The 25,266-nt window shown below is 48.1% G+C and overlaps 1 protein-coding gene across 5 annotated transcripts in view; it reads right to left on the minus strand.

The window, feature by feature from the left end:
* Nucleotides 1-1,300: 1,300 nt before the first annotated feature.
* Nucleotides 1,301-25,266, minus strand: part of PRAG1 (PEAK1 related, kinase-activating pseudokinase 1) — a 108,981-nt gene continuing 85,015 nt past the window's right edge. For all 5 annotated transcript variants that reach the window (XM_053216365.1, XM_053216367.1, XM_053216366.1 and 2 more), the window contains 3 exons: nt 21,939-22,096; nt 9,628-10,379; nt 1,301-2,509 (listed from right to left, as the gene is read on the minus strand). In XM_053216365.1, coding sequence (XP_053072340.1) covers nt 1,367-2,509; nt 9,628-10,379; nt 21,939-22,096 — 2,053 coding nt within the window. In that variant the 3' untranslated portion in view covers nt 1,301-1,366. The remainder of the gene's footprint in view (nt 2,510-9,627; nt 10,380-21,938; nt 22,097-25,266) is intronic.

Consider the following 25,266-nt stretch of genomic DNA (forward strand, 5'->3'; position numbering starts at 1 on the left):
TTAAATGAATGAGTTTTACAAACAGAAACTGGAAGGAGCTTAGGACGGCAGGGAGATTGCCGGTCTGGGAGCAGGAACACCCGTTTCCTCCTGCCGCTGCCGATCCCTAGCACAGTGGAGGCAGGTGACAGCAGGCCACCGGCCGCCACCTCCACCCTTCCCCATTCCCTGCCCCAGGAGGCTGAACCCGTTAACTGCATCACCCAAGCCCCCCCCCCCCCCCCCCCGTGGGCTCGGCCTGGGGATGGCAGGTGGGAAATGGAAGGTGGATGGTTAGTTCGCGCACCTCAGCTCCTGCTTTTGCCTCATCGTCCCTCCTGTTTTCTCTTGACCCTTTCCACCCCTAAGTGGGACCCTTACAGTTTCTTCGTCTGAACCATCTGGGGTGGATTCCATTTCAGCCAGGCCTCTGACGGATACAAATGGCAGCCAGCTTTAGCCACCTGGAAATGGATTTGGAGCAGTGAGGTTGAATTCTGAACCTCTGCTGGCCTCGGAGTTGAGTCTGGATTCTAAGACACTGCTGCGAGGGGAGGTTAAGTGATGCCCACAGGCCCCGGGGCCTAGTGGCCCGCTCCTCTAGCTCACCAGCAGTGTGAGGTCAAGGACACCTCAAGTGGTCTTGGAGCTACTGCTCAGAGACTTATATTCAATTTAACCACCAAACATATTAACACATGTGAACACTTGGGGATAAAAGACCTCAACCCCAATTTTTTTTAAATGAAGGTCTGTTGGGGCACCTGGGTGGCTAGGTCGGCAAAGCCTCGACTCTTGGTTTCCCCTCAGGTCATGGTCTTACAGTTCCTGAGTTCAAGCCCCACATCTGCTCTGTGTTCACAGAGTGGAGCCTGCTTGAGATTCTCTTTCTCTCTCTCTCTCTCTCTCTCTCTCTCTCTCTCTCCCTCTCTGCCCCTCCCCCGCTCATGCTCTCTCTTTCAAAATAAACTTTAAAAGCAAAAAATATTGAGTGAAGGTCTGCTGGATTTTTTTTTTTTTTAACAGCCATTTGACAAAGGGGTAAAGTGATCCCATGGTGACATAGTGAAGTCGGAGTCCAGACTTCACTGCATCCGCAGAACTGTCCCAGGCCGGGGCGCGGGGCCAGGAATGTACTGACTACAGGAAGAAACCTGGAGGACTTGAGGAGGACGGGGGGCGGGGGGGCGGCGTGGGCAATGACAGCCGCAGTCTTTCTTATTTAGATATTTTATATATATATTACATCCAAGTATGACAGTCGTGTACCATTTCCCAGGGGAGACAGATGTTCCCAAGGCCAGGCAGGGTGCAAGGAGGAGGCGGGGGGAGGAGGAGGCGCGGGCAGGGGAGCGGGCGGCTGAAGGGCGGGGCTGGGGGGCCGCGCTCACAGAAGCTGCAGGAGCTTCAGGGACTGGAGGAGCGCCCCCGGCTCGGCCGCCGCCAGATACTGGCAGCACAGCCAGTCCTCCAGCTCTACCCCGCGCCTGCGGTCCGCCGCCCGCTCGGCAAACTTCATCATCATCAGGGCGCGCTTCATGTCGATCCAGTTGTGCAGCGTGCCGCACAGCACCTCCTCCGACGTGCCCGGCTGCTCCACCAGCTCCCGACGCGGCCCCCACAGCAGGCACTGCAGCACCCGCTTGGCCTCGCCGATGCGGATGCGCTTGATGGGGTCGGCCTCCAGCAGCAGGTGCGCGAGCTGCTGCAGGCCGGGCGAGTAGAGGGACAGCGCGGGCAGCGGGGGCAGGTCCTCCTGCCGGTAGTCCTGTTCCCGCAGCCGCGCCCGCACCTCGAACGGGTTGGGCTGGTGGAGCAGCTCATAAATGAGGATGCCCGTCTGGAACTCATCGAACTTGCGGTACTGCGAGGCAGACACGATCTCGGGGGCCAGCCGGGCCTGGCTCTTCTTCTGCTGCAGGTTGGTGGTGCCGCCTGGCTTCTGCTTGGCCTTCAGGAAGTTGCTGATGATGAGCCGCGGCAGGTACTTCTCACTGGGCACCCCCTGGCAGGCGGGGGCGGGGGCGGGGACGGGGGTGGCAGCCGCGAGAGAGGCAGAGGGGCACGCTGCGGGAGCCCCAGCCGGGGAAGGGGATGGGGCGGCGGGGGAGGCGCCGGGGGAGGCCTGGGGGGAGCAGTGCACCAGCAGCAGGTTCTCCAGGCACAGGTCCCGGTGGATGATCCCGTGCTCCTTCAGATGCTCCAGCCCGTTGCAAAGCTGCAGGAGCAGGAAGCACACGCGCCGCTCGTAAACCTCAGGCTCGGACTGATGGCTGGAGGCGGAGTCCCGCACAAAGTCAGAAGCCGTCTGGTGGGGCACCTCAGGGGTGATGACCACCACGCAGTCCTGCTCCTGGGCAGGCGGGTGTGATGGGGGTGCAGGCTGAGGGTCCTTGGGTGCGTCAGGAGAGGTGAGCATGCTGGAGGGCACCGAGGCAACAAAGTGGCCGCAGTCCTGCTGGATGTTGAAGTGCACGGGCACAGAAGGGCTGCAGTAAGGGGCTGCTTTGGGCTCAGGGGTCTTGCAGATCTGCGGGCGAAAGGCAAAGTCAGGTCAATGGTGGAATCCATCATCCTCAACAAACGGTGTTGGGACATTTCGGATAGCCGCTTGCAAAAAGGAGAAGTAAACCCTTACACCAGACACACAAATTGCCTCAACGTGGATCACGCTTAGGTGTAAGAGCCCCGAATATACGTTTTAGAAGAAAACCCAGGGCAGAGTGTTTGAGACTTTGGGCTGGGCAAAGATTTCCCAGATGCCACACCAAAAGCATGGTCCATAAGGGAAAAAAAAGTCGGTAATTATCAAAATTCCTAAGATACCATTAAGAAAAGGAAAAGACAAGTCATAGGCTGGAGAAAATATTTACAAAACACCTATCTGATGAATAATTTTTAAGTAAAATTTAACAAAAAACTCTTACAACGCAGTAAGAGAATGATAAACTACCCAATCAAAAGTGGACAAACTATATTAATAGGAATTTTACCAAAGAAATACATAAATGGCCACAAGCACAGTAGTCACTGGGGAGGGGAGCCTGGGTGGCTCATTCGGTTGAGCGTCTGACTTCAGCTCTGGTCATGATCCATCAGTTTGTGAGTTCGAGCCCCGAGTCGGGCTCGCTGCTCTCAGCACAGAGCCCGCCTCAGATCCTCTGTACCCCCCCACTCTCTGCCCCTCCCCTGCTTGTGCTTTCTCTCTCTCAAAACTAAATATTTTTTTTTTTTTAAAAAGTAGTCACTGGGGAGATGCAAATCAAAGCCACAGTGAGGTATTGCTTGACGCCCACTCGAATGTCTATAACAAGAATGACAGACAGTAACAAGTGTCCATGAGGATGCAGAGAAATGGGAGCCCTCCTACAGTGTTGGTGGTGTATAAAATGGTGCCATCACTTTGGAACACAGTTTGGCAATTTCTTTAAGAGTTAAACATAACGTGACGACATGATCCAGCAGGAGTGGGGCTCCCGCAGGACAACGTGGCACCCTATCAGTAGGAACACATCTGTCTGCCCCTAGTGTGTGTTAGAGAAATTCTCAGGAAACCAGACAAGCGTTTACACAGGCAGTCAACCTTAATCCTCATTCCTTGCGCCCTACAGCGGCCACCTGACCGCGGACGTGTTTGGCCGCTGGGGCGCTTTGCTCCCTTCTTGGGGAATCTCAGGGACAGAAGCGGGTCCTTCTAGGCTGTGGCCAAACTCCCTGAGACTGCCCTAGTTTCCAGATCCAGGTAAAGGTGCAATGTTGGTTGCTGGCACAGCTTGGCGAGCCAGCCGTTTTATTGGAGCTGCTACATGGAAGTCACGTACCTCCTTCCGAGGATGAGTCAGAGAGAAAATAGAGGGCCCTCCAGGGCGAGGGATGCCAACCCATGGCACCCTCTGAACACCCTATTATTGTAGGAATAAACAAGCAGGTGAGTTGGAGTTCCTCTGGGGAATCCCCACGACCATCGCTCTCCGGCCTCTTCAACATCTTGTATTAAGACAGCACCAGCCACCGAGGATCTTTAGCCATGGTAATCCTCTTCTGGCTGCCACGCAGCTGCTCAAGCCAGACGTAATGGCCCTCTGTCAGGCCTCATTTTCCCCGTAATTACAAGGAAAGGGACAGAAGATGGGCTGTGGTCTCCCCTCTCAAAAGGATACAGTGCATCCTCAGCCATGCGTTATAGGAAGGTGAGGATCGGTGTAGCAATCCTGCAAAGAAAGGCACCTCGCATCTGCCTAGAACATATCATCCCGCGAGCAATCCAAAATAACCCTTCAGGCTGCCACGGTGCCACACTCGAGTGATTACAGCAGCGTTTACAAAGCGCCACATTGCTAACAGGTGACGTTTTCAGGAGTTCCGCTGCAAGCATCTTTTCACAGGCATTTATTTAGATTGCAGCTATACAAACCTTCTTCTCAGCCTGAAACCTGAAATAAGAGAGTCCAGCCTCTGAGGTAACTTTTAAAATGATAATTAGGGGGTGAAGGGAGGCAACACATTAGTAATCTCTCCATTACAGAGGTAAAACAGAAGAAAAACCTAAGTGCATTTTCCCCCAGACATTGCTTCCTAATACACTAACAAAAATGATTCTGGAACACGCATCTAAAGGGCATTGTTGTGGACTCCCCACTGTAGCCCACCCAACTGTATTTGTTTTTTACATGGCAGTCTTCTGAAACACTATTAAACGAAAGGGAATGTGTAGCCTTCAAAATGTAGTCTCACGTATAGATGCCAGCCACTGTTTATGGCACTGTCTGCTGTGCCCTCCGTGGCTATGTGGGCCACGCATTGCTGAGGTCGGGGTCACTCCCTTCCCCGTGAGAGCTTCTCCACCACAACACACACCTACCAAACTCTTGCACGTGTGAGGCACTGCCTACTAATCATTTTTCACACAGTGTCTCATTAAATCTCAGACAACCCGATGAGACAGGATGAGGTAGATGCTTCTACAGAAGAGGAAACAGAGGCTTCGAGGGGTTAAATTATTTGCCCAAGATTGTACAAGGGAGAAGTCTCCAGGAGTCAAAAGTATGGGCTTGGAAGTGAAAAAGACCCTGGCTTAAATACGAACTCAAACTCGGCAAACCCTGGCAAGTTACAATCGATTCTTGTTATTTGCAGTAGTTCTGTTAAGTAGCCACAAACACAGAATGAGCGAATACTGAACCACTGCTCCTAGGGGAAATATAGAGCGAAGTTCTTGCAAGCGTCTGTTAGTAACATTTTTTACCAACTGGCCAACACATAACCTCGCTTTGTGTGTGTTTCTGTTTAAAGACGCCTTATTAGTAGATACTGTGGATTCACGAACACAGAACTCCCGCAGATGGCACTGGAACTCACGCCTAAACGAAGCTCACCTAACACTCCCCCAAAGGCACATGACAGCCTTCTTGTGCTCACGACCACTAGGCAGGACTTCAGCGCTCAGCTCGGTCATTTCCAACAGTGAAATCATCAACACAAGGCACAAAAATGTGAAGAACGAGACAACGAAGAGACCACAAAAAGGACACCTGTTGACAGGGGAGAACCAAAACAAGAAGCCAGAGCCTTGCCTTGTTCTACCTTGGCTGGGAATTCGCATGTCTGGTGACCCAAGTCTCCCCCTACTCTGTGCATTTCCAGGGACCACAAAAGGGCCACAAATTATGATTTGGGGTTACAAATGAATGTTAACAAGTGAATTCAAAAATACGGAATCCACAAATAGCAAGGATCCACCTTATTTATCTCAGTCTATTTTCTCCTCTGCAGTCCGGGCAGCGATAGGTCCTTTCTCCCAGGGCCACTGTGAGCAGCCAGGGACACAACACAGGTGTGGCTCTCAACACAGTGACTAGCCCACAGTGAGCGGGAGAAGGTTGCTATGGTGACCGCTCTGCTGGTCTGGCTGTAGCCATGTGGTGAGGCAATCCAGAGCTGGCTTGCCAGTTACTGTACAAACCTGGGGGCTGCAGCTGTCCAGGGCCTGGGAAGGGTTTCCAAGGATTCCTTTTCTCAAGGGTGTCAAAGGCCTAGGCCCAGCAAATACCACTGACAGTTTGCACAGAGATGTAAATGAAGGAGCCGAATAAATGGGGACAGGGCTGGATGCATTTTAAAATCGGCGAGCTAGTCCTCTGTCAGGACCCCCCTGCCCCCGATCTGAGAGTCAGTATAGTGCAAAGGTGGGGGTGCCCCCTGCAGTCGTTTCACAGTGCGGGATGGTGGGTGCGGGTAGAGGAAGGGGGGAGGACAGGGAGGCTTCTCCACCCTCACCCCCTCCATTTCATTTTCAGGGAGTCTGAGCTTGGGATCTGGTGCAAGACCACACAAACCTTTGGTTCAGCTCAAATTTCAAACGTTTTGCTGAGCCAAGTCTCACTTTCAACTTTGGAGCCACAGCCTCGTTCGTGGTTAAAAATCTGGGCTAAGTCACGTTCTTTAAATAAAGAAGGCCCAGCTGGCTTAACACAAGTCCCTAATTACCGAACTGCAGTCCTAGTTGACCAAGGAATAAAGCAGCTTCTAAAACTCACACACAGCTGATGATTTTTCCCCCCCACCACATAGTCACGGAGCAGGGCTACAAGAGCTGGCTTTAATCTCCTGGCTGCTGCAGGGCGCTGAGCCCATAAACGGAGGGCCTGGCATTTAGTGCGAGCAGGTGCGAGCCTGCTTTTGTTAATGGGGACTCGAGAGCAAGGCTCGCGCTTACCAGGCACAGATGACATGAGCTCAGCGCCGGAGCGGTGGCGTGGGCGGGGAGACCGCTCCGTCCCTCGGATTCCAGATGACTGTATTCCGTCTAGACTGCAGCGCTAATGAAGTACAACAGCTGCATGTGGGAAACGATGTTCCGAGAGCCCCCGCCCCACAATTACCGGGGCCAGGCACACTTGCGAATCGGTATTGTTGTTCCCCAGATTCTGAACACTGGATGCTCTTCTCCAGATTTCCTTTTCATATGTTACAGAGATGGTCCTTGGGGTGCCATGTCTCCGGCAGAGTCAAATAGGACACCTGGGACTCTCTTCCTTAGAGGGCTGGGGCCTCGTGTCCCCACTTCCTCATAGCTTACATTTCTAATGAAATGAGGAACAATGCTTGTTTTTAACCTCCGCCAGGAAAGCCAGATTTTCTGCATTGTTCTTCAGAGAATGTGGCTAATTCTTCATTGTTCCAGGAGGTCCTAGATCCAAGCTGCACACGACAATCACTTAAAAATATAAAAACCACGGGCGCCTGGGTGGCTCAGTCAGTTAGGTATCCACTCTTGGTTTGGGCTCAGGTCATGGTCTCACGGTTTGAGAGTTCGAGCCCCGCATTGGGCTCTGTGCTGACAGCAGGGAACTCTCTCTCCCTCTGCCCCTCCCCTGCTCTCTGTCTCTCGTGTGTGCTCTGTCACTCTCTCTCTCTCTCTCTCAAAATAAATAAATAAACTAAAAAATATATGTGAAAACCAGAACCCTTTACCCCAAGGTTCTGATCAGTGGCCACCTAGCTCCTTAGATCCCAGAGCAGGATGACATCACTTTCCACCCCAAGGCAGGAGGGAGCAAGCTGCTTCCACCAGGTCCTTCCTTCCTCAAAATGGAGAGGCACTGAATGAACCCAGTTCCAGCCCCAGGAGCCAGGTGACAGTGGCTGATGCCCTTGACCTCAGGGAGGGCAAGGGAAGGCTGGCTCACTGATTACCTCCTCAGGTTCCCTGGGGCTAGCAAAAGCAAAGAACCTCCTGTAAGACACCTCCAGCCCTCAGGCTTTGAGGAGCTCACATTTCCATTCCTTTCATTGTTTGGGTCCACACCCTGGATCTGGGCCAACAAAGACGACCAGAAAGCCTGGCTTCTCAAGTTCAGCTCACTGGAGAGTGTACTCACTTTCCCTCTACTGGATGGATACAGCACCATCCGAACAGGAAGGGGAACACTGGGATTGTTTCTTTTTTGTTTTTCACTGTGCTTGGGGAGTGGCAGAGCAGGATCACTTACTAAGATGGGTTTTGATAGAAAGAGACAGTGAAGTTCAAGAAATCGACAGACTCTCAGTTCAGCATGTTTGTATTTTCTTCCATCTGGTGCTTGCCATCTTAGCCACAACCCCCCCCTAGTCTTTTGGGACCTTGATTCTGGATAATTGATTGTATTCTTATAGCCGTACTGGCCTCTTCACCCCCAGTTTTTTCATCGTAAGGCAGTAAATAATTATATATGGCCCCCTGAACCTATAAATCAGGGGTTACTAATCTATTTTTTATGGTGTTATCACCAAGTTGTTAAAAGAAAAATCTCAAAGTACAAAATTCATTGCCATTTTCCTTGGTTAATAGTCATAATATTAAAAACTTTTTTTAAAATTTTTATTTATTTTTGAGAGACAGAGAGACAGAGTGTGAGTGGGGGAGGGGCAGAGAGAGAGAGAAGGAGACACAGAACCCGAAGCAGGCTCCAGGCTCTGAGCCGTCAGCGCAGAGCCCGATGCGGGGCCCGAACTCACAAACCATGAGATCATGAACTGAGCTGAAGTCGGATGCTTAACCGACTGAGTCACCCAGGCGTCCCTAATTATCATAATATTTTTAAAAACTCCACTGGTAAGCAGGAAGCCACCCTGCCTCCCCAGGCCATTTCATGTTAGATCAGTATTTGCATTTTTTTCTGACTGGAAATAAAAGATCTTGGGACAGGTGATGGCACAAAAAAAAAAAAAAAAAAAAGAGCTCATTGTTCCCCTCCTCACTATCCGCAAAAGCTTGCATTTATAGAAGAGCTACAGGACCGCCAGGTATTCAGGGGACACCAAAAGATGAGAAAAAAGGCCACATGGAAGGAACAGAATGTGGGTGCAGACGGCTCGACCAGCTTGCAGGGAGCTGCACCTTGAGAGAACGGTGAGGGATGGTAGCAACGGCCCTGAGCTGGTGGCAAAAATTAAAGAGCTGTGTTACTTGAACTAGTCACTTCACTTCTCTGAACTCCATTTCCCTTAAGGGACAGGATGGTAGTAGAGGTGTAGCAGGCAAGCCAAAGCAGCATTCTGATCCATCGCAGCCACCCGCCACTGCCAGCTGTGGGCAGCTAAATCATTTTGCGCCCCAGATTCCCCACCTGTAAAACCTATCTGCCCTGGGAGGATGTGAGGTCATGTAGTTAATGCACCCGAGAGTCTTGTTGCATACTGAATGCTTCATCGATGCAGTTACTCTGTGTTCAAGATCACGCCTAGGTCCACCTCCCTCTCCAGCTATCTAGCATTTGAAGAACAGTATCTTCATTGTCCGTCCCTCTGACTGGATCATAAGCTCCATAAGGAACCTTATGTCCCGGGCCAGGCTGAGGGTGAAATCGGTGAGCACGGGTGCTCATAGTAAACTCAGGCACCAAGCCTGCGCCTGAAGCCCGGACAGGTGAAAGGACTTGCTCCAAAGGCTGTCCTGCCACAACCAGGACCAGCTGGTTGCACTGCAGACTAGGAGCAGGGGGTGGGGCGACACCTACGTTCACAGCAGGAGACGGGGCAATACCTACCTTCACAGCAGGGGGCGGGGCGGTTCCCACTTTCACAGCAGGGGGCGGGGCGATACCTACGTTCACAGCAGGGGGCGGGGCAGTACCTACTTTCACAGCAAGGGGGCGGGGCGGTACCTACTTTCACCGCGTAGGTGCTGCCAGGGTCCTCGGAGCAGGTGGCACAATAATAGATGGCGTCCCCCGAGTCACAACAGGGCCTGTTACAGGTCAGTTTGAAGAGTGACCAGTTATTCTCGTTGAAGTGCAGCTCCTTTTTCTGGCCACCCATGAAGAGGTCCTCACACTTGGCTGCGAGGCGGACCAGGGACTGGGCATAGAGGCCCCCCAACTTGGCATAGGTGCCCTCCTTGCTGCTGATGCTGCCCAGGAGGCTGTGGAGCTGCAGCTGGGTGCTGCCGGTGGAGGCCTGGCTGGACACGCTCAGCTGGGAGGCCGAGGGGACCCCTTTGCACTGGAGGCTGGGGCTCCCGAAGCCGCTCTGGCCGCCCGCCAGCCCTGGTGCCGGCACCCAGTGGCCGTTGCCTTTGAAAGTTTTCTCCAGGGGCTCAGAAGAGGAGAAGATATGATGGTGGCGGCTCCCGGGGCTCGAGGAGTAGCTGAAGTGGGACTCTTCGTGGGCACAGACGTTGGTTTCCGAGTGGCTGAGGTTCAGCTTGGGACTTGCTGTTCTTGGCTTGGGGGAGCCTTGGGTCCAGAAGAAGCCATCAGGCGAAGAGGCCGCTCGGCTCACTAACTTCTTCTGGGGGAGAGGCGGGGGCTGTAGGGGGCCGCTGGGGGACACATCCTCAGTGGAGCCCGAAGGAAATGGAACAGGAGCAAAGAGTTTCTTCCCGCTGCTGGTGGGGGAGTGCGCTGGCTCAGAGGAAGGGCCTGAAATTGAGAAACAGCAACAATCAGGCTAAGAGGCCTATGCCACTCAGTTCCAGGGCCCTGCGGTCACAGAAATTGATTTTACTTGTTATTTATTTCTAAGAGATAATATATGCACAGTGAACACAATTCAAAATGCAAAAAGGGTATCCGGCGCCTTTGAAGTCAGCCTCCTACCTTAGCACCCAGTCCCCCTCATCAGAGGAAGCCACACTGGCAATTTCCAGGGATCCTTCTGAAGATTTGCCAAACAACCCAGACAAATGCACATGCACACGTTTACACAAAGGAGATATTTTACATCAGATGTGCAGATCTATCTAATTCTTTTTAATAGCAATCCCATCATATACCATCATGTGCAAGTATCAGGATTTATTTAACCAGTCCCCTCCTGATGGACACTTAGCTTGTTTCCAATATTTTGCAAACAATGCCTGCAACAACAAATTTGAACACGTATTTTGAATGGATTTTTTAAAAGTCAGGTTTATAGAGAGTACAAGTGACCCACAATAAAAACAATAAAAACACCCTGGTTGCCTTGGGGGGCTGGTATGTGATTTTATAAATGAAGAAACAGATCTTAAGGGAAAGCAAGTCTTTCCTACACGCCAGTTCCCAGAGTGGGGCACGTGAATGCTGAACCTGACGGGGGTGAGGGACGGGGATGGCCTCAGCCCCCCACCCCAAACTGCACAGAACATGGGGACATTCAGAAATGTCATAGACAGTGAGCTGAGGGCCAGTCTAGACAGGGCAATGACTGGACTTCACTCTTTGTATCAACGTATGAAATGGAGGTTTCAAACCAATGAAATAAGAGTTTGGGTAAAAATATTCAGGGAAGAAGGCATGGCCACTGGGGACAGAAAACAGCAAACTGAAATAGAACTCATTTCTTTCATTCTGAGAACTGACTGGAGGATGTCCCCACTATTTTGATAAAAGCTTCTAGGGAAATAACAGGAGCGTTAACTGTCTTCACAGGTCCTAAAATGCATCCTAGTATCCCAAGGGTTAAAATGTGAGAGAACTACGGGTCTGACATTCAAGGACCTAGGCACTAATGACAACTGCCGCTCACTGAGTTCATCGAGCTATGTCATCCTAAGAGCAGGGCATGCAGTGTCCCTCTGTGCCTCTCCCCACCTCAGCAGCATGACTGGAACGCAAGAGCTACAACAAACACATAGGTCCCAGGCAAATAGCAAAAGGCCCCAAAGGAAAGCAAAGTGTTAGTTTTGTGTTGATGCACACGATCTTTCTGGCGCGGCTCCTGAATAGTTAACGATTTTCTTTGCCCACACAGAGTTGCCCTCTGCTTTCTCCAACCAAAGTGCGGACTTCCAGAATGGACCCCCAAGGAATAAACACGGGCACCAAGCCCCACAGACCAACACGGGGTCTCCTTACTTTGGGGTATCCCCTAGGGAGGAGGCTCCCTCTCGCGAGCAAGGTGACAGACCACGTCATCAGGGCTCACCTTGCCCACTGACATCCAGGCCCAGCCTCACTGATGAGAGCAGTGTCCATGAGTGACCGCAGGGGCCTCCTGTCTAGTACACGGCAAGGCGGTCAGGCCCCACACCGACACCTCCCTCCCCTGGCTCCGCTATCGCTCTCATGGGACCCGGGAGAAAGCACAATGCTGCTCACGCTCCCACATCTGCAGGAGGCAAGCTCTCTTGCTTCCCAGTGGTTTTCCAAGATCGCAGTTAAGTTTTCCCTCCCACCTCATCCCTGCATTGCTAATGACGGGCGGGGCGCCTGCCAGCAAGGCTGAATGAGGGATTTATACCCTTCCAGGCCAGACTGATTATAAACCAAGCAGCAGCGGCACAGTCGGGCCAGGCAACTTTACACACCCGTGTATTTTCCCCTCATGGTCTGAAAGGGGACTGGCGAGAGCCAGCCAGCCAGCCGGAGGACGGGAGACCCTGATCGCAGCAGGTTCTGGATCCCTGGGGTCTATGGGTTCCCCCCCACTCTCCCCAAGAGGCTTTTCTGCTCCCAAGGGTGCAGTCAGCAGTGGGGGCGGATGAAGGCTAGGGCTGCACAGTCACTTTGTCTCCATCCTCCCTTTAGCAGAGGCTGAGAGAACAGGGAGCACCGGTGACCAGCTGCTGGACTGCAAAACGGAGGAATAAGACCCCTTGTATACGGGGCTCTCAAAGGACACTAAGCCTCAGCCACCAAGTACCCAGGGGATGAGCAAGAGGGTGACTGAGTGGAAACAGGTCCATTTCCCGACCTTTCTGCATTTTGGACGGCAGAAGTCTGCGACCATCAATCTGATTCTCCATTTGTTATCAACAGGCAGAAGATGGAAGACGAGGGGAGGCAGGGGAGTGTGATCAGAGTCTCTGGTCAATGCTCCTTCTATTTCTAACTTTATTTATTTATTGCATGAGAAACAGAGAGAGAGAGAACACGCAGGGGAGGGGCAGAGAGAGAGAGAAGGCTCCTGTCAGCACAGAGCCCGATGCAGGGCTCGAACTCATGAAACGTGAGATCATGAGCTGAGCCGAAACAAGAGTTGGACACTCAGCTGACTGAGCCACCCAGGCACCATTCTGGTCAATGCTTTAATCAGTGCCTCCAGTGACAGGGACAGCCTGCCTACAGTGAGGACTCCTTCCAGTCCCCAGTCCCCGGGTAGTTTCTGACAAATCAGTTTTTTGGCTAGTCGCCTCTTTAAGCCTTGTGCTTACTTCCCCATTCTTATTGGTTTGCCTTCCCTGTATGGCTCTCCATGACGCCTGCAACATGTCCTTTTCTGCCTCTACCAGTGACCTAGGGGTGGACAGCGGAATGAACCCCTAACTAGCTGTTGCCCTCACCGGGCTGAGTTTCCTCATTTAAAAATTGACCAGATCGTACCACAGTGAAGGTCCCTTCCAGCATGAATAGTCTACAATTTCAGCTACTCTCCCCATTTTCAACTTCTTCCAGCAGGCATTTTGTCTCAAAGCTGCCCCTCAAATAAAAATACCTCTAGGCAGACAGCTCTCCTGCTTCTCTCGCTCTAGCTCCCTCAGCTGCCCCTGGTTAACTTTCCAACCTATAAGGGTAGCAGGAATTAAAAAAAAAAAAAAAAAAAATCTGTAACACTTCTGATTCCCTAGATCGCCAGAGGGAATCAGGAGGTTCTGCTCTCACACCAAAAATAACTTGTGTGTGTGTTCAGGCAGTTGGAAGGAAGTGATTTTCTCCTTTATCCAATGGGTGTTCTCTTGCTTTCCTGTGGGAACTTTGTTAGTCAGCGGCTTTGATCAGATCTATAGGTAAATCTGGCAAGGAGTTCTGGGTATTAGGTGGAGTGTGGTTCCTCCCCCTTTATTTCTTAGCTGCTGTGTGTTTGGTCACCCAACAATCACTGCACAAAGCCCGTCCTAATTAGAGGACAGCAGGGCCTGAGAGGGCTCCCCCACCCCACCCGTCCCCAGCAGGAAGGGCTACAGTTACCCAAACCTCACCCAGGGAAGTGAGGCTCACCTCAAATGTGCACTTTACGCATATAATTGGGCCTTATGTACACATATTGTGATTCTGAGGTAAAAAAAAAAAAAAAATGCCTAGTTCTGTAACGGGCACACCTCCTTCCGACCTGAGGCGTCCTTTTTAACTTAGTTTCTTAAAATGTTTCTTTCAATTCGGAACCACAGCTGGTGAGGAGACCAAATTTCACTCTGATAGCCTCTGGGCACCTCAGGATCACATAACAGCTCAGCCCGTCATATTCTTAGGGCTACTCTGAAAGGGGTCAACATGTGGCCCTTGTCAATGAAACTGTGATTTCTCCACCATGGGACAAGAGGTACCTCCTTTCTATGGGACCAGAGGGCACCCCTAAAGCCCCACTCTGATTCTACCGTTTTCTTTACTCTTACATGGAGCACTTCCTCCGAAACATGGCTGGAGGTAACACAGCAGCTAGATTCTCACTACAGTTGACCCTTGAACATGGGCTCAGAATGTGTAGGTCCATTTATAGGTGGTTTTTGTGTTTTGTTTTTTTTCTGATAAATACAGTACTGTAAGGGTATTTTCTCTTCCTTATGATTTTCTTTTCTCTAGCTCACCTTGTGGTAAGAACGCAGTATATAATACACAGAGTACAAAATCAGCCTATGTTATCAGGCTTCTGGTCAACTATTAGCAGTTACGTTTCTTTAATTTTTTTTTTTTAACCTTTATTTATTTTTGAGACAGAGAGAGACAGAGCATGAATGGGGGAGGGTCAGAGAGAGGGAGACACAGAATCTGAAACAGGCTCCAGGTTCTGAGCTGTCAGCACAGAGCCCAACGCGGGGCTCAAACTCACGGACCGCAAGATCACCACCTGAGCCGAAGTCAGACGCTCAACCGACTGAGCCACCCAGGCGCCCCATCAGTTACGTTTCTAATAGAAGCTACTAAAACCGTGGATTGCTGCCTGTGCGGAGGGGGCTGGTGACCCAACCCCTCTGTTTTTCCCAGGGTCAACTGTATTTGTAGCAGCCGCCACACTCTGCATTTGGAAGAAGAGCCAGAAAGAAGAGGGAAAAAATATGTCTTGACACCTAAAATAGTTGCAAAATCCACAGGCAAACCACTGGTTCAGAAAAATGTGCCTAAAGAAAATGCTGAAAAACTCTGGCCAACAGCCCATATTCTCAGGACTTAGATTCAACAGCAGTGAGAAGAATTCAAATATATCCTGGTTTTATGCTGGTATTAGATCACCCTGTTTCCAAATTCTGGCTTACAATTAAGAGTGTAAAAAAGGGTGAGAATGGAAAATACTTTTCTGGGAAGTTTGCCTCCCTCGTAGGTACATCATTGGTAGGTTTTTAAATGACTTTTCGTGCTAATAGGGCCAGAGAGCTCCAAACCCCAGTTCCTAGGTTTTTCTTCCAATTGCCAATTCTGCATATAAAGCCCGGAGCCCATCACAGAGCAGAACACCTCTGTCTCTCTTCAGTGTGTGTTTCAGAGAAGAGAAAGCGTCTCTGGTGGGGAAACTACACATCGCATATGGTACACTGGGTGGGATCTTAAAAAGACCGAGGAGAAAGTATACCAGTTTGCTGCCATTATATTTAGAAAGCAGAGAAGAAATCAGGATTTCAATGGTCAGGATAAACAGCCCAGGCAGAAACGCAGGCCAGAAGTTCAAATGTAGCACTGTGACGTTTTCTTTATTATAGAGTCCTCTCTTTTTGCTGGCTTTTAATAGGCACTTTCATTGTTCTCCACGGCCAAAATGAGAGGTAAGCTTATGGAGGAAGTGGTCAGTCCAGTTTTGAGCTGTGTGAATGAGGCTGTTTGGCTCCCTTAGTGCACGGCTCTGCCTTCTAACAGCAGCCGGCCAGAGCAAATGTGGCTCGGAGGGCAGAGTCACGGGGAGGGGAATACCCCACCGAGCTCCAAATTCTTAGCTTTTGGGTCTGGCTCTTCTCCCACTGCGGGTAAGGTAAAACAAATGGAATTTTCTTTTGTTTGAAAAACATGGAGTGTTCTATGGATCTTTTTTTTTTTTTAAATGAGGATATAGATTATTGGCTGGAAATGGCTGTACAGAGTTATCCATTCAGTCAGTCAGTATTTCCTGAGCACCTACTAACTGCAAGGCATAGGGAACAAAGCAGATGGAAAAAACCTCTCCTACAGCCCGTGGCCTTGTTCAAAGAAAGCCATCTATGTGGACACCTTGCCACTGGTGCCCAGGAAGTGGCACCCTTTCAGGTTTCTGCCAAACCCCCTCTTCTTACCCCAGGAGACATGAGGTGGGTGGCAGAGGGGATGTTCTAGCCTCACATGTAGCTTTTTCCTCCAAAGAAAAACTGTGCAAACTCTTGTTTGATCACACAATCAGACAGGCTCAACATTAAATGTTAAAAAAAAAAAAAAAAGGCAGCAAAGTATTCCTTCAGAAGGAACCCTGGCTCTCTCAAGAAGGTAAACGTGGCCTGAAAATGGAAACAGATTCTCAACATTCCACAACTGGAAGGAAAACGTGGCATTGGTGAGGAGCCTCTCCGGAACACTTGATCATCCCGAGAAACAATAATCAAGATGTGAATGCGATTTACATGTAAAACAGGAGAAGCACTGTCTCTCAGCTTGGAAAACGGGCCCATGGAAAACGTTCCATGCCAACAGCCCAAGCGTGGCTCCAGAACCCTGCCTTCAGGTCTCCTGTGAGAACACAATCATTTGGGGTTGTCTTCCAAATTAACAGTAAAATTAGAAGTTAGTTCAAACCACTTTCACGTGCTGTTGATGGAAGCATAAATTGACATTTTAAGGGATAATTTGGGAACATCTATTTAAAATGCATATAGGTTTTGACTTATCAATTCCACTTTTTTTTTTAAAGCTTATTTATTTATTTTGCGTGTGAGAGCGAGTGCACGTGTGCATGCATGTGCAAGTGGGGGAGGGGCATAAAGACGGGGAGAGAGAGAATCCCAAGGAGACTCCACACTCAGCACCGAATCCAGTGTGGGACTCGATCCCATGACCCTGAGATCAGGACCTGAGCTGAAATCAAGAGTCAGACCCTTCACCAACTGAGCCACCCAGATGCCCCTTCTTCTTCTAAGAATTTATCTTTCAGATATGTTCACCAAATTATCTCACCAAAGTATGTCACGGGATCTGACTGGGGACTGGTCATGAAAATCACCTAAATATGCATTGTTAAGAGAGGGGTTTAACGAATTCACACAAGGACAAAATATACAGCATTTTAAAAAAATGAGGTAAATTTAGAGGTTCTGATTGGAAAGACTTCAAGATACATTAAGTATAACAATGTGTCAAATTGAAGTTTATGATATTTTAAAAATACGGATAAAAATTTCTGAGAGGACATAGAAAAATATGCTCAAAGCATGTCAAAGGTGGGAGCTGGGACAGGAGGCGTCTGATGACTTTGACTTTGCCTGTCATATCTTTCCCCGGTGTGTGAATTTTTATCATAGACACATACTGACTTTAGTGACATAATAATATATATTTTAAAATTCAGTTTGGGGCACCTGGGTGGCTCAGTCAGTTAAGAGTCTGACTCTTAATTTTGGCTCAGGTCATGATCTCATGATTCACGGGATCAATGAGCTGACATCGCAGAGCCTGCTTGGGGTTCTCTCTCTCCCTCTCGCTCCCTCTCTCTCAGCCCCTCCTCTACTGGCTCTCTAGCTCTCTCTCAAAATAAATAAATAAGCACTAAAAAAAATTTTTTTTTAATTCCGTTTACAAGAAATAGTTTAAAACAAAGCTTCACTTTCGTGATATTGTATGGGCTCAGGCCACAGACAATCTTAAAAACGGAGGACCTTTTCCTCTGGGATAGTTTCTTCGTCCTTCACTAACAAATCTCCCTGAACAGAACCCGTGACTCAGTCTGTCTCCAGGGGCGTGGGGGATGAGGAGGGCCTAACTGTGTGAGGGCAAAACACCAAATGTAATATATCAGACCGAACCCACTAGTTTAGGATCCAGTGCTCTGGCAGCCAGAAACTATAATAGCCAGAAGACACTATTTTCAGCTGGGGAGTTTTAGATGCCTTTTCAGGGCTGCTTTTCTCTTCTTTCAGAGACTCAGGTAACCGCCTGAGTAGGGGGGCAAATGCTCGGTGAAGGTCAGGCTGTCACTCCTTCTGACTGATGTCTGATCTTTGTGGACTTACTGCCTCTCCTCCTGACAGATCCGCCCTCCCCTCCCCGCCCACTTCCCCGGCTTGATTTGTCCCCACAGCACTTCCTGCCATCTGACATGCCGGCTACTGCAGCCTTTTATCTTCCTCATTGTCCATCTCTCCCCACTGGAATGTGACAGAAAGAACTGGGCAGGTTTGGTGACTGCGGTATGTTCAACATCTAAAGCTGTGCCCAGCAGCACAAGCCTTGGATTTGACAAATATCTACCAAATCAAGGACGCGATTAATGGGTATATTTAAAAAATCCTCTTGGCATCATTACTAAGAAAAACAAGCTGACTACTGTCAAGATTATAGTAAAACCTTGGTTTGCAAGCGTAATTTGTTCAGAAAACGTGCTTACAATCCAAAGCACTCGGATATCAAAGCGGATCTCAAGAACCACTGGCTCCCTTGTGATCATGTGACGTTCGGCCTCCCGTACTACTTGTATTGCAAGACATCACTTGTCTATCAAGTTAAAAATTTTTCGAAATGTTTGCTCATCTTGCAGAACACTCACAGAACAAGTTACCCACAATCCAAGGCTTTCCTGTATTTCGTTAACTTGGCTGTATCTCTGGTTTGCCAGTTATAAAAATACCAACACTGACCTGGCACATATCTTCATGTGAATTTACACCTATATTCGCTGTAGACCTCTTATCTTTTGCTTGTGCCAACAGTTTCAATCCAAGAGAGCACTCTCTAATCTCCCATACTGTGGGGACCTGGCCTCCGTGATGCCTCTTAAACTGTGCAACCGAATTATAATGTTATCCTAAATCAAAAAGTTAAATAATCTTAATGTGCCATTGGATTTGTCTATTTAAAAGGGAGCATTTGGGGGCAGTCGGTTAAGCGTCCGACTTCAGCTCAGGTCATGATCTCACGGTTCAGGGGTTCGAGCCCTGCGTTGAGCTCTGTGCTGACAGCTCGGAGCCTGGAACCTGCTTCAGATTCTGTGTCTCCCTCTCTCTCTGCCCCTCGCCCCCCCCCCCCATTTGTGCTCTGTCTCTCTCAAAACTAAATAAACATTAAAAAAAAAATTAACAGGAATCATTTAAAGCCCAAGAGTCTTCCGATGACTTTCTTTCTTTCTCTCTTCTTTTTTCTTTCTTTCTTTCTTTCTTTCTTTCACTTTCTGATGACCATTTGTGATGACTGTCTAGCTGAGCATTTTGCCTCCCATCTATTCACTACAGATGACCTCTTGGCAACATCCATGGATCTGTCCTGACACATGCAGTTTGTCCCTCCCAAACTGAGCATAAACCAAACAACTGCTTAGACGGATTTTTCCTGCCACTGAGTTGACTCACTGTTCAACTGAATTGCCCATATGGACAAATGGGATAACAGATGTGCTTTGAGGAGTATGAGATGCCTCAGAAGCACAAAGAGGTGAAATGAATCTTGATATAAAAATATACAATTTAGACAAACTGGTTTCCAAAATGCAACAAAGTTATAGATTCCAGCTATGTTTGCTCTTCTTATAAAATCTATTATTATTATTTGCCACAAAACCCAAATAGTCGGAAACTAACTTTAACCACTAACTCTGATAAGCTTCTGAGAAATTTACATAAACTGTTAGGATACACTCTGGAATGACTTTGTCCTCAACTCACTTTACTGCAGATATAAATAGCCTGCGGAATGCATCTTTTTCATTAGCGAATTCTTCCTGACAAACCAAATAGTCTAATGATATCTTTTGACTTCATATATAATATTAGAGAAGTAGACACTACATTCTGGTCTCCAGGAACTTCAGCTTGAATGAACTCTACCTCTCTTATTCAGCTCCCCTCTTTCAGCTGCAATATTAGTCACAAAAGGCGTGATGGGTAAATATTTCAATATTAGTTTTATAAGGTAAAAGTGAGTAAGAATTCATGGGACTGAAAGATGACTGTCCAGGAACAGATCTACAGCAAGCCGCCTTGGTTAACGAGGAGAAGCAGACTGAGAACTTCTTACATTTCATGACCAGAGAGACAGAGAGACACAGAAAGAAGAGAGAGAGAGAAAGAATAGAGAGAGAAGGTGTTGGTCTCTTGCCAGCTGCAAAGCGTGGTCTGGGGTACAGAGCCATCCGCAGGAGCAGCAAATAGAAATGGTTCACTCTAAGGACCCGGAGTCTGGTAACAAGGTATATACTTTTCGTTGATCTAGGAATCCAAGTTTTGAAGTGCATTTCCATTGCAGAACAGGTTCATGATAAAAGAAGAACCAAGAAAATACATTCATTTGGATTAGAAAATGCCCGAGTTAGGTGTCGCCACTGTATTCCTAATCCCCAATGGCTCCGTATTTCCCACTTCTTCCTTAACCTACAAAGCTCTTTCCTCCCTCTCCCTCGTCAGTTCTAATCGCACTTGAGACATGAGTTCAAGTGCCATCTTCTCCAAGCAACTTCCCTGAACGCTTCCTCAACCCTCACTGACTCCTTTCTCTTCTGGAAGCCTTGATAGCATTCATGTTCTGGGAAGCCCAATCTCCTAGCTTAGACAAGCCACCCATGTGTCATGTGTTTTAGTCTTGTCTCCCTAGCTAGACCTTCAGAGTCCTGAGAGCAGGAGTCATGATTTGCTCTCAGTACCCAGGTAGTTCAGGAGAGTTCACATCAAGGCGAGCTGGATGATGGCCAGCGGGGGGCTCCAACGTACACTGCTCCCTCAGAATCACCCATCGTCCCCCAGAAAGCACGTCAGGGCACAGGGTCCAATGGTTCACGTGCCCCGCCCAGCCCTCTGTGGAACAATCCACCTCGTAGAATTTTTGCACAATGGGATGGGAAAAGGGAAAAGATGAAATCCCAGGAAAATCTGCAGAAAAAGGAAAGCCTCTTTTGCTATGTCCCACCTAATCAAGATTAAGATATTTCCTGTTTTTAAGTCTGAGCTTTCAGAAGTTTCCCATAAGAACACACCACAGGCTGACTTATGACACATGCTTCAGTGTTAGCAGTACTCATCTCTCAGATGGAAAATTGTTAGTGATCGTGAATTCATGATGGAAACCTCGACTCCAAAATTGCCTACTGGGAAGAAATGTGCCCACAGGAGCGAGAAAGCCCGTCGTGTTAGCACATGTCGAAACGTCACACGCTAAAGGGAGTTTAAGAGAAATGCAGCAGAGGACACACACACACACACACACACACACACACACACACACAATGTCGAAATAATGAGAGGTTTTACTATTACCTGTCCCAACTACAGAAACACAAGACTTCCTTCTGAGGAATATGCCCAATCGGGACATACCCACATTATTATGCCTAAGAGCTTTATCCAGGGAGTGGGATGGACAGACTAATGAAGCCTCCGTGCTTTAATACAACAAACATTTATGCAAGCACCTGCTGTGTGTGTCCAAGTAAACGTGTGCATGTGTGTGTGCAATCATGCACGTAAAAGGGCAAACGAGCTGCGGGAGGGGGAGAAAGAAGGACAGAGAGAGAGAGAAGCACAGAGGGTGAAAACTTGTGGTTGGCATGTACCTAATCCCCTGAGAAGCAATCCCGAGGATAGAAATGGAGAGCAGACCTATATATAAATGGCTTATCACCCAAGGAATCAGGAGTCTTTCAATATGCTTTCACCTTGAGCTTCCTCCGCCTCGTTCCACAGGGACGCAATGTATGTAAGTAGAAAGGGCAGCACGGGACGAGGCACCTTGTTCTGTATTCAAGAGAGAATTAATGCCCACTGCTCCTCGGTGGAGTCTACCTCGTGGGGAAAACAGGACCGAGACAGTGGGTCTAGTTCAGCCATTCCAAATCCTGGCAGCAAGCTGAGGGCTAGCCTTCCAGACTTGGGAGAATCTAAGCCTCCCCAGCAAGGTCGAGTCTGTTACCTCCATCGCTGCAGGTCCTGGAGTCCGAGGCCAGGCTGTCCGTGGAACCCGTGGTGAAGCCGACGTGGACGCCTCTGCAGGGAGGGCTGAGGCTCTCTGCGGAGCCCTGGCTCACTTTTTCCAAATCAGAGCTACTCTTGTTCATCTTTAAAAGATGCCTGGAAGAGGCAAGAACACACAGTAAAAGCAATTAGTTTGGTTTCCGTTCAAAAACCAGGCCGATGGATCATGAGCCTACTATGTTCCTGAAGCCTGATAATACCAGCAAGCTTTGAAAAATGATTCTGGGAAGGGAGAACATGGACCCTTTTGGAACTTTACGCGCATGAATGGTAGGAGATTTCTCCAGTGTAGTTAGGAGGAGTGAGTCTATGAAATTGAGACAAATGCCAAAATCATGATTTGGGAGGAACTGCCATCATATTCTTGACCCCGCCTACCAAAACATTTATGTCACCTACTGTACGGTGTATAACATCTCTACAGAGAAGAAAACCGAACACAATCACACAAATCAATGTCTGGAGATATACTGAGATTGGATAGTTTGTGCAAGATCACAGGATAAGCGAATTGCAAATTGGGATTAACGACGTGGGATTTCTTTCTGCCTGGTGCTCTCCTGACATAGCTTCAAAGGGTCTAGTTTGTTCCTTGGAATCAAGGAAAACTTTATATCAATGTAACCAGACCTCTAGTGCGATCCTCAGAAACATGTTAACATAACCTTTCTTCCTGAAGTACAGAATCTGCCCTTAGACTTTCTATGAAATCTTTTGTTGCATCTCTAAAGACACCGTGACCAACAAATCAGGGACAGGAACACCGAGTCCAAGAAAAAAATTACTTGCCTCGGAGAAAACAATGCCATTATCAGATAGAGCGGTGTACCTTATTGATTTCTCCTTCCCCCTTTTCCAAGGACTACATGAATATTCACTCTGACCTGACATTTTTGCCACAAAGTGAGGCAGGCCACAATCAATCCGGCTCTTTCCCTGTAGGTGGTAACCCAGATTTGTCTGAACTGGTATTTCCTGATGACATTCCTGTTCCCACTCCGGCAGATCTATATCTCGATATCTGCTGCAGGAAATATATAATGCAGTATTGATTTGGCATCAGAACCGCCTTATTTCATGCACATGACCTTACAGTCAAGAATTTATCGATTGTTCTTTGTGCTCAACATCGCCAGGCCCCGAATTAGTCTTCACAGTCACTGGGATCCCTTGCTTATTACCAGAAAGTTTAGAGAAAGTCTGTTAGCCACCATGAAAATACTCGCCAGGAACATGTCCTTCTCCACACCTCCAATTCCTAGAGCCACAGTAAAAACCTTTTTAAAGCTGTCAAGTGTAGTTGTTTTGCTTTTGTGGTTTTTTTTTTTTAGTGTTTATTTTTGAGATACAGAGAGACAGAGAAACAGAGCATGAGCTGGGGAGGAGAAGAGAGAGAGGGAGACCCAGAATCGGAAGCAGGCTCCAGGCTCCAAGCTGTCAGCACAGAGCCTGACGTGGGGCTCAAACCCACAAACCACGAGATCATGACCTGGGCCGAAGTCAGACGCTTAACCAACTGAGCCACCCAGGCACCCCTGTCAAGTGTAGTTGTGACAGGGATGGCAAAGGTTGCAACTAATAATATTGCTTACATTTTAATGTCACTGTAGGGATCTGGGAAATATCAGATCTTTAGGAAGTGCTGTGCCAGTAGATTATCTTTATTTTACCCTCTGGCAAAATAAAATCATAGAAAAGTTTTGTAAATTATTTCTATTCTCATCAAATCTCAACAATGACTTTTGCAGATGATGCCTAGATACAAAGTTGTGAGTAATGACAACTCCTCGGTCTAAGAGTGAAGCCAAGTAGGCGGCAACACAACTACCCTGCTCCCCTCCAAAATGGCCTCTGGAGTCCCTCGGTTCTCAGACCCAGAGAATTGCCAAGGGAGAAATTGCAGCACCAGAGCTGCTGAGCTGGCAAAGCTCCCCATTCTACAAACTTAGAAAAACACTGAATGAAATGTATATAAAGAGATAAAACTAAAAAATAGATAAATGTGTGAGTACACACACACACACACACACACACACACACACACACACAGTTATTTATAGCAAAGCACCGAGAGGAAGAAAAATGCTGGGGTGCCAGATCAAAGAGGGAACTCAATACCAGAACAGTGCAAGGGATACTTCAACAAAGTGCGTTTGCTGTAGGTTCTGGAAGATGCTCTTTATGAGGTTAAGGAAGTGTATTTCTCTTCCAAGTTATCTAAAGTTTTATATTCTAAATCATTTACAGTTATCAGATTTTAGCAAATGCTCTTTCTACATGGATAAAAAAGGCATACTGTTTCCCTCCTTTATTCTGTTAATGTGATGATTTACATTAACAGCTCTTCTTAAATGAACCCACGCTTGCACACTTTGTATAAACTTATTTTAGTACACATTGCTGGATTCTTTTTACAAATATTTCACTTAGGATTTTTAAACTTACATTCAAATGTGAGGTTAGCTCATAATTTTTCTTTCCTATACTGTTCGTAACTAGTACAAAAGTATAAAGGTTAGCTTAGAATCATAAAATGAATTGGGTAACTGTTTCTTTTTCTCAATCACCTTGCGTAGTTTATAGAAGATAGGGATTGTGTGCTCCTTGAAAGATTACTGAAACTTGCCTGTAAAACCATCTAGATCTGGTTGCACTCTAAGTGGGTCAGTACATATGTGTTTCTGATAAACTTGCAATTATGTTTTGAGGACAGAGATCCAAGAAGCAGATCTATGTACAGGAACTTGCTGTGTGCAAATGTAGTGTTGTATCAGTGATTGAAGAACAAACATGTCAGTTCATGGTACTTACACACTAGCTATTTGTAACAGGCCAAAACCCAAGATTTAAAATCTGTTAGAAGAAAAAGTTTATGATCTTGGGATAGGAAGGATCTGTTAAATGAAAATTTTTAAAAAGTAGAAACCATAAAGGAAAAGATAGATCAACTTGATTCTTTAAAATGTAAAGCTCCTGGGGCTCCTGGGTGGCTCAGCTGGTTAAGCCGCTGACTTCGGCTCAGGTCAAGATCTTGCACTTGTGAGTTCAAGCCCCACGTCAGGCTCTGTGGTGACAGCTTGGAGCCTGGAGTCTGCTTCAGATTCTGTGTCTCCTTCTCTCTCTGCCCCTCTGCCTCTCATGCTCTCTCTCTGTCTCTCTCAAAAATAAATAAACATTAAAAAAAATTTTTCTTTTTAAAGATTAAAAAAAAAAGTACAGCTCCTGGGGAGCCTGGGTGGCTCAGTAGGGTAAGCATCCTAATCTTG

The sequence above is a fragment of the Acinonyx jubatus genome, chromosome B1, assembly GCF_027475565.1.
Source record: "Acinonyx jubatus isolate Ajub_Pintada_27869175 chromosome B1, VMU_Ajub_asm_v1.0, whole genome shotgun sequence".
Classification (NCBI taxonomy): Eukaryota; Metazoa; Chordata; class Mammalia; order Carnivora; family Felidae; genus Acinonyx; species Acinonyx jubatus.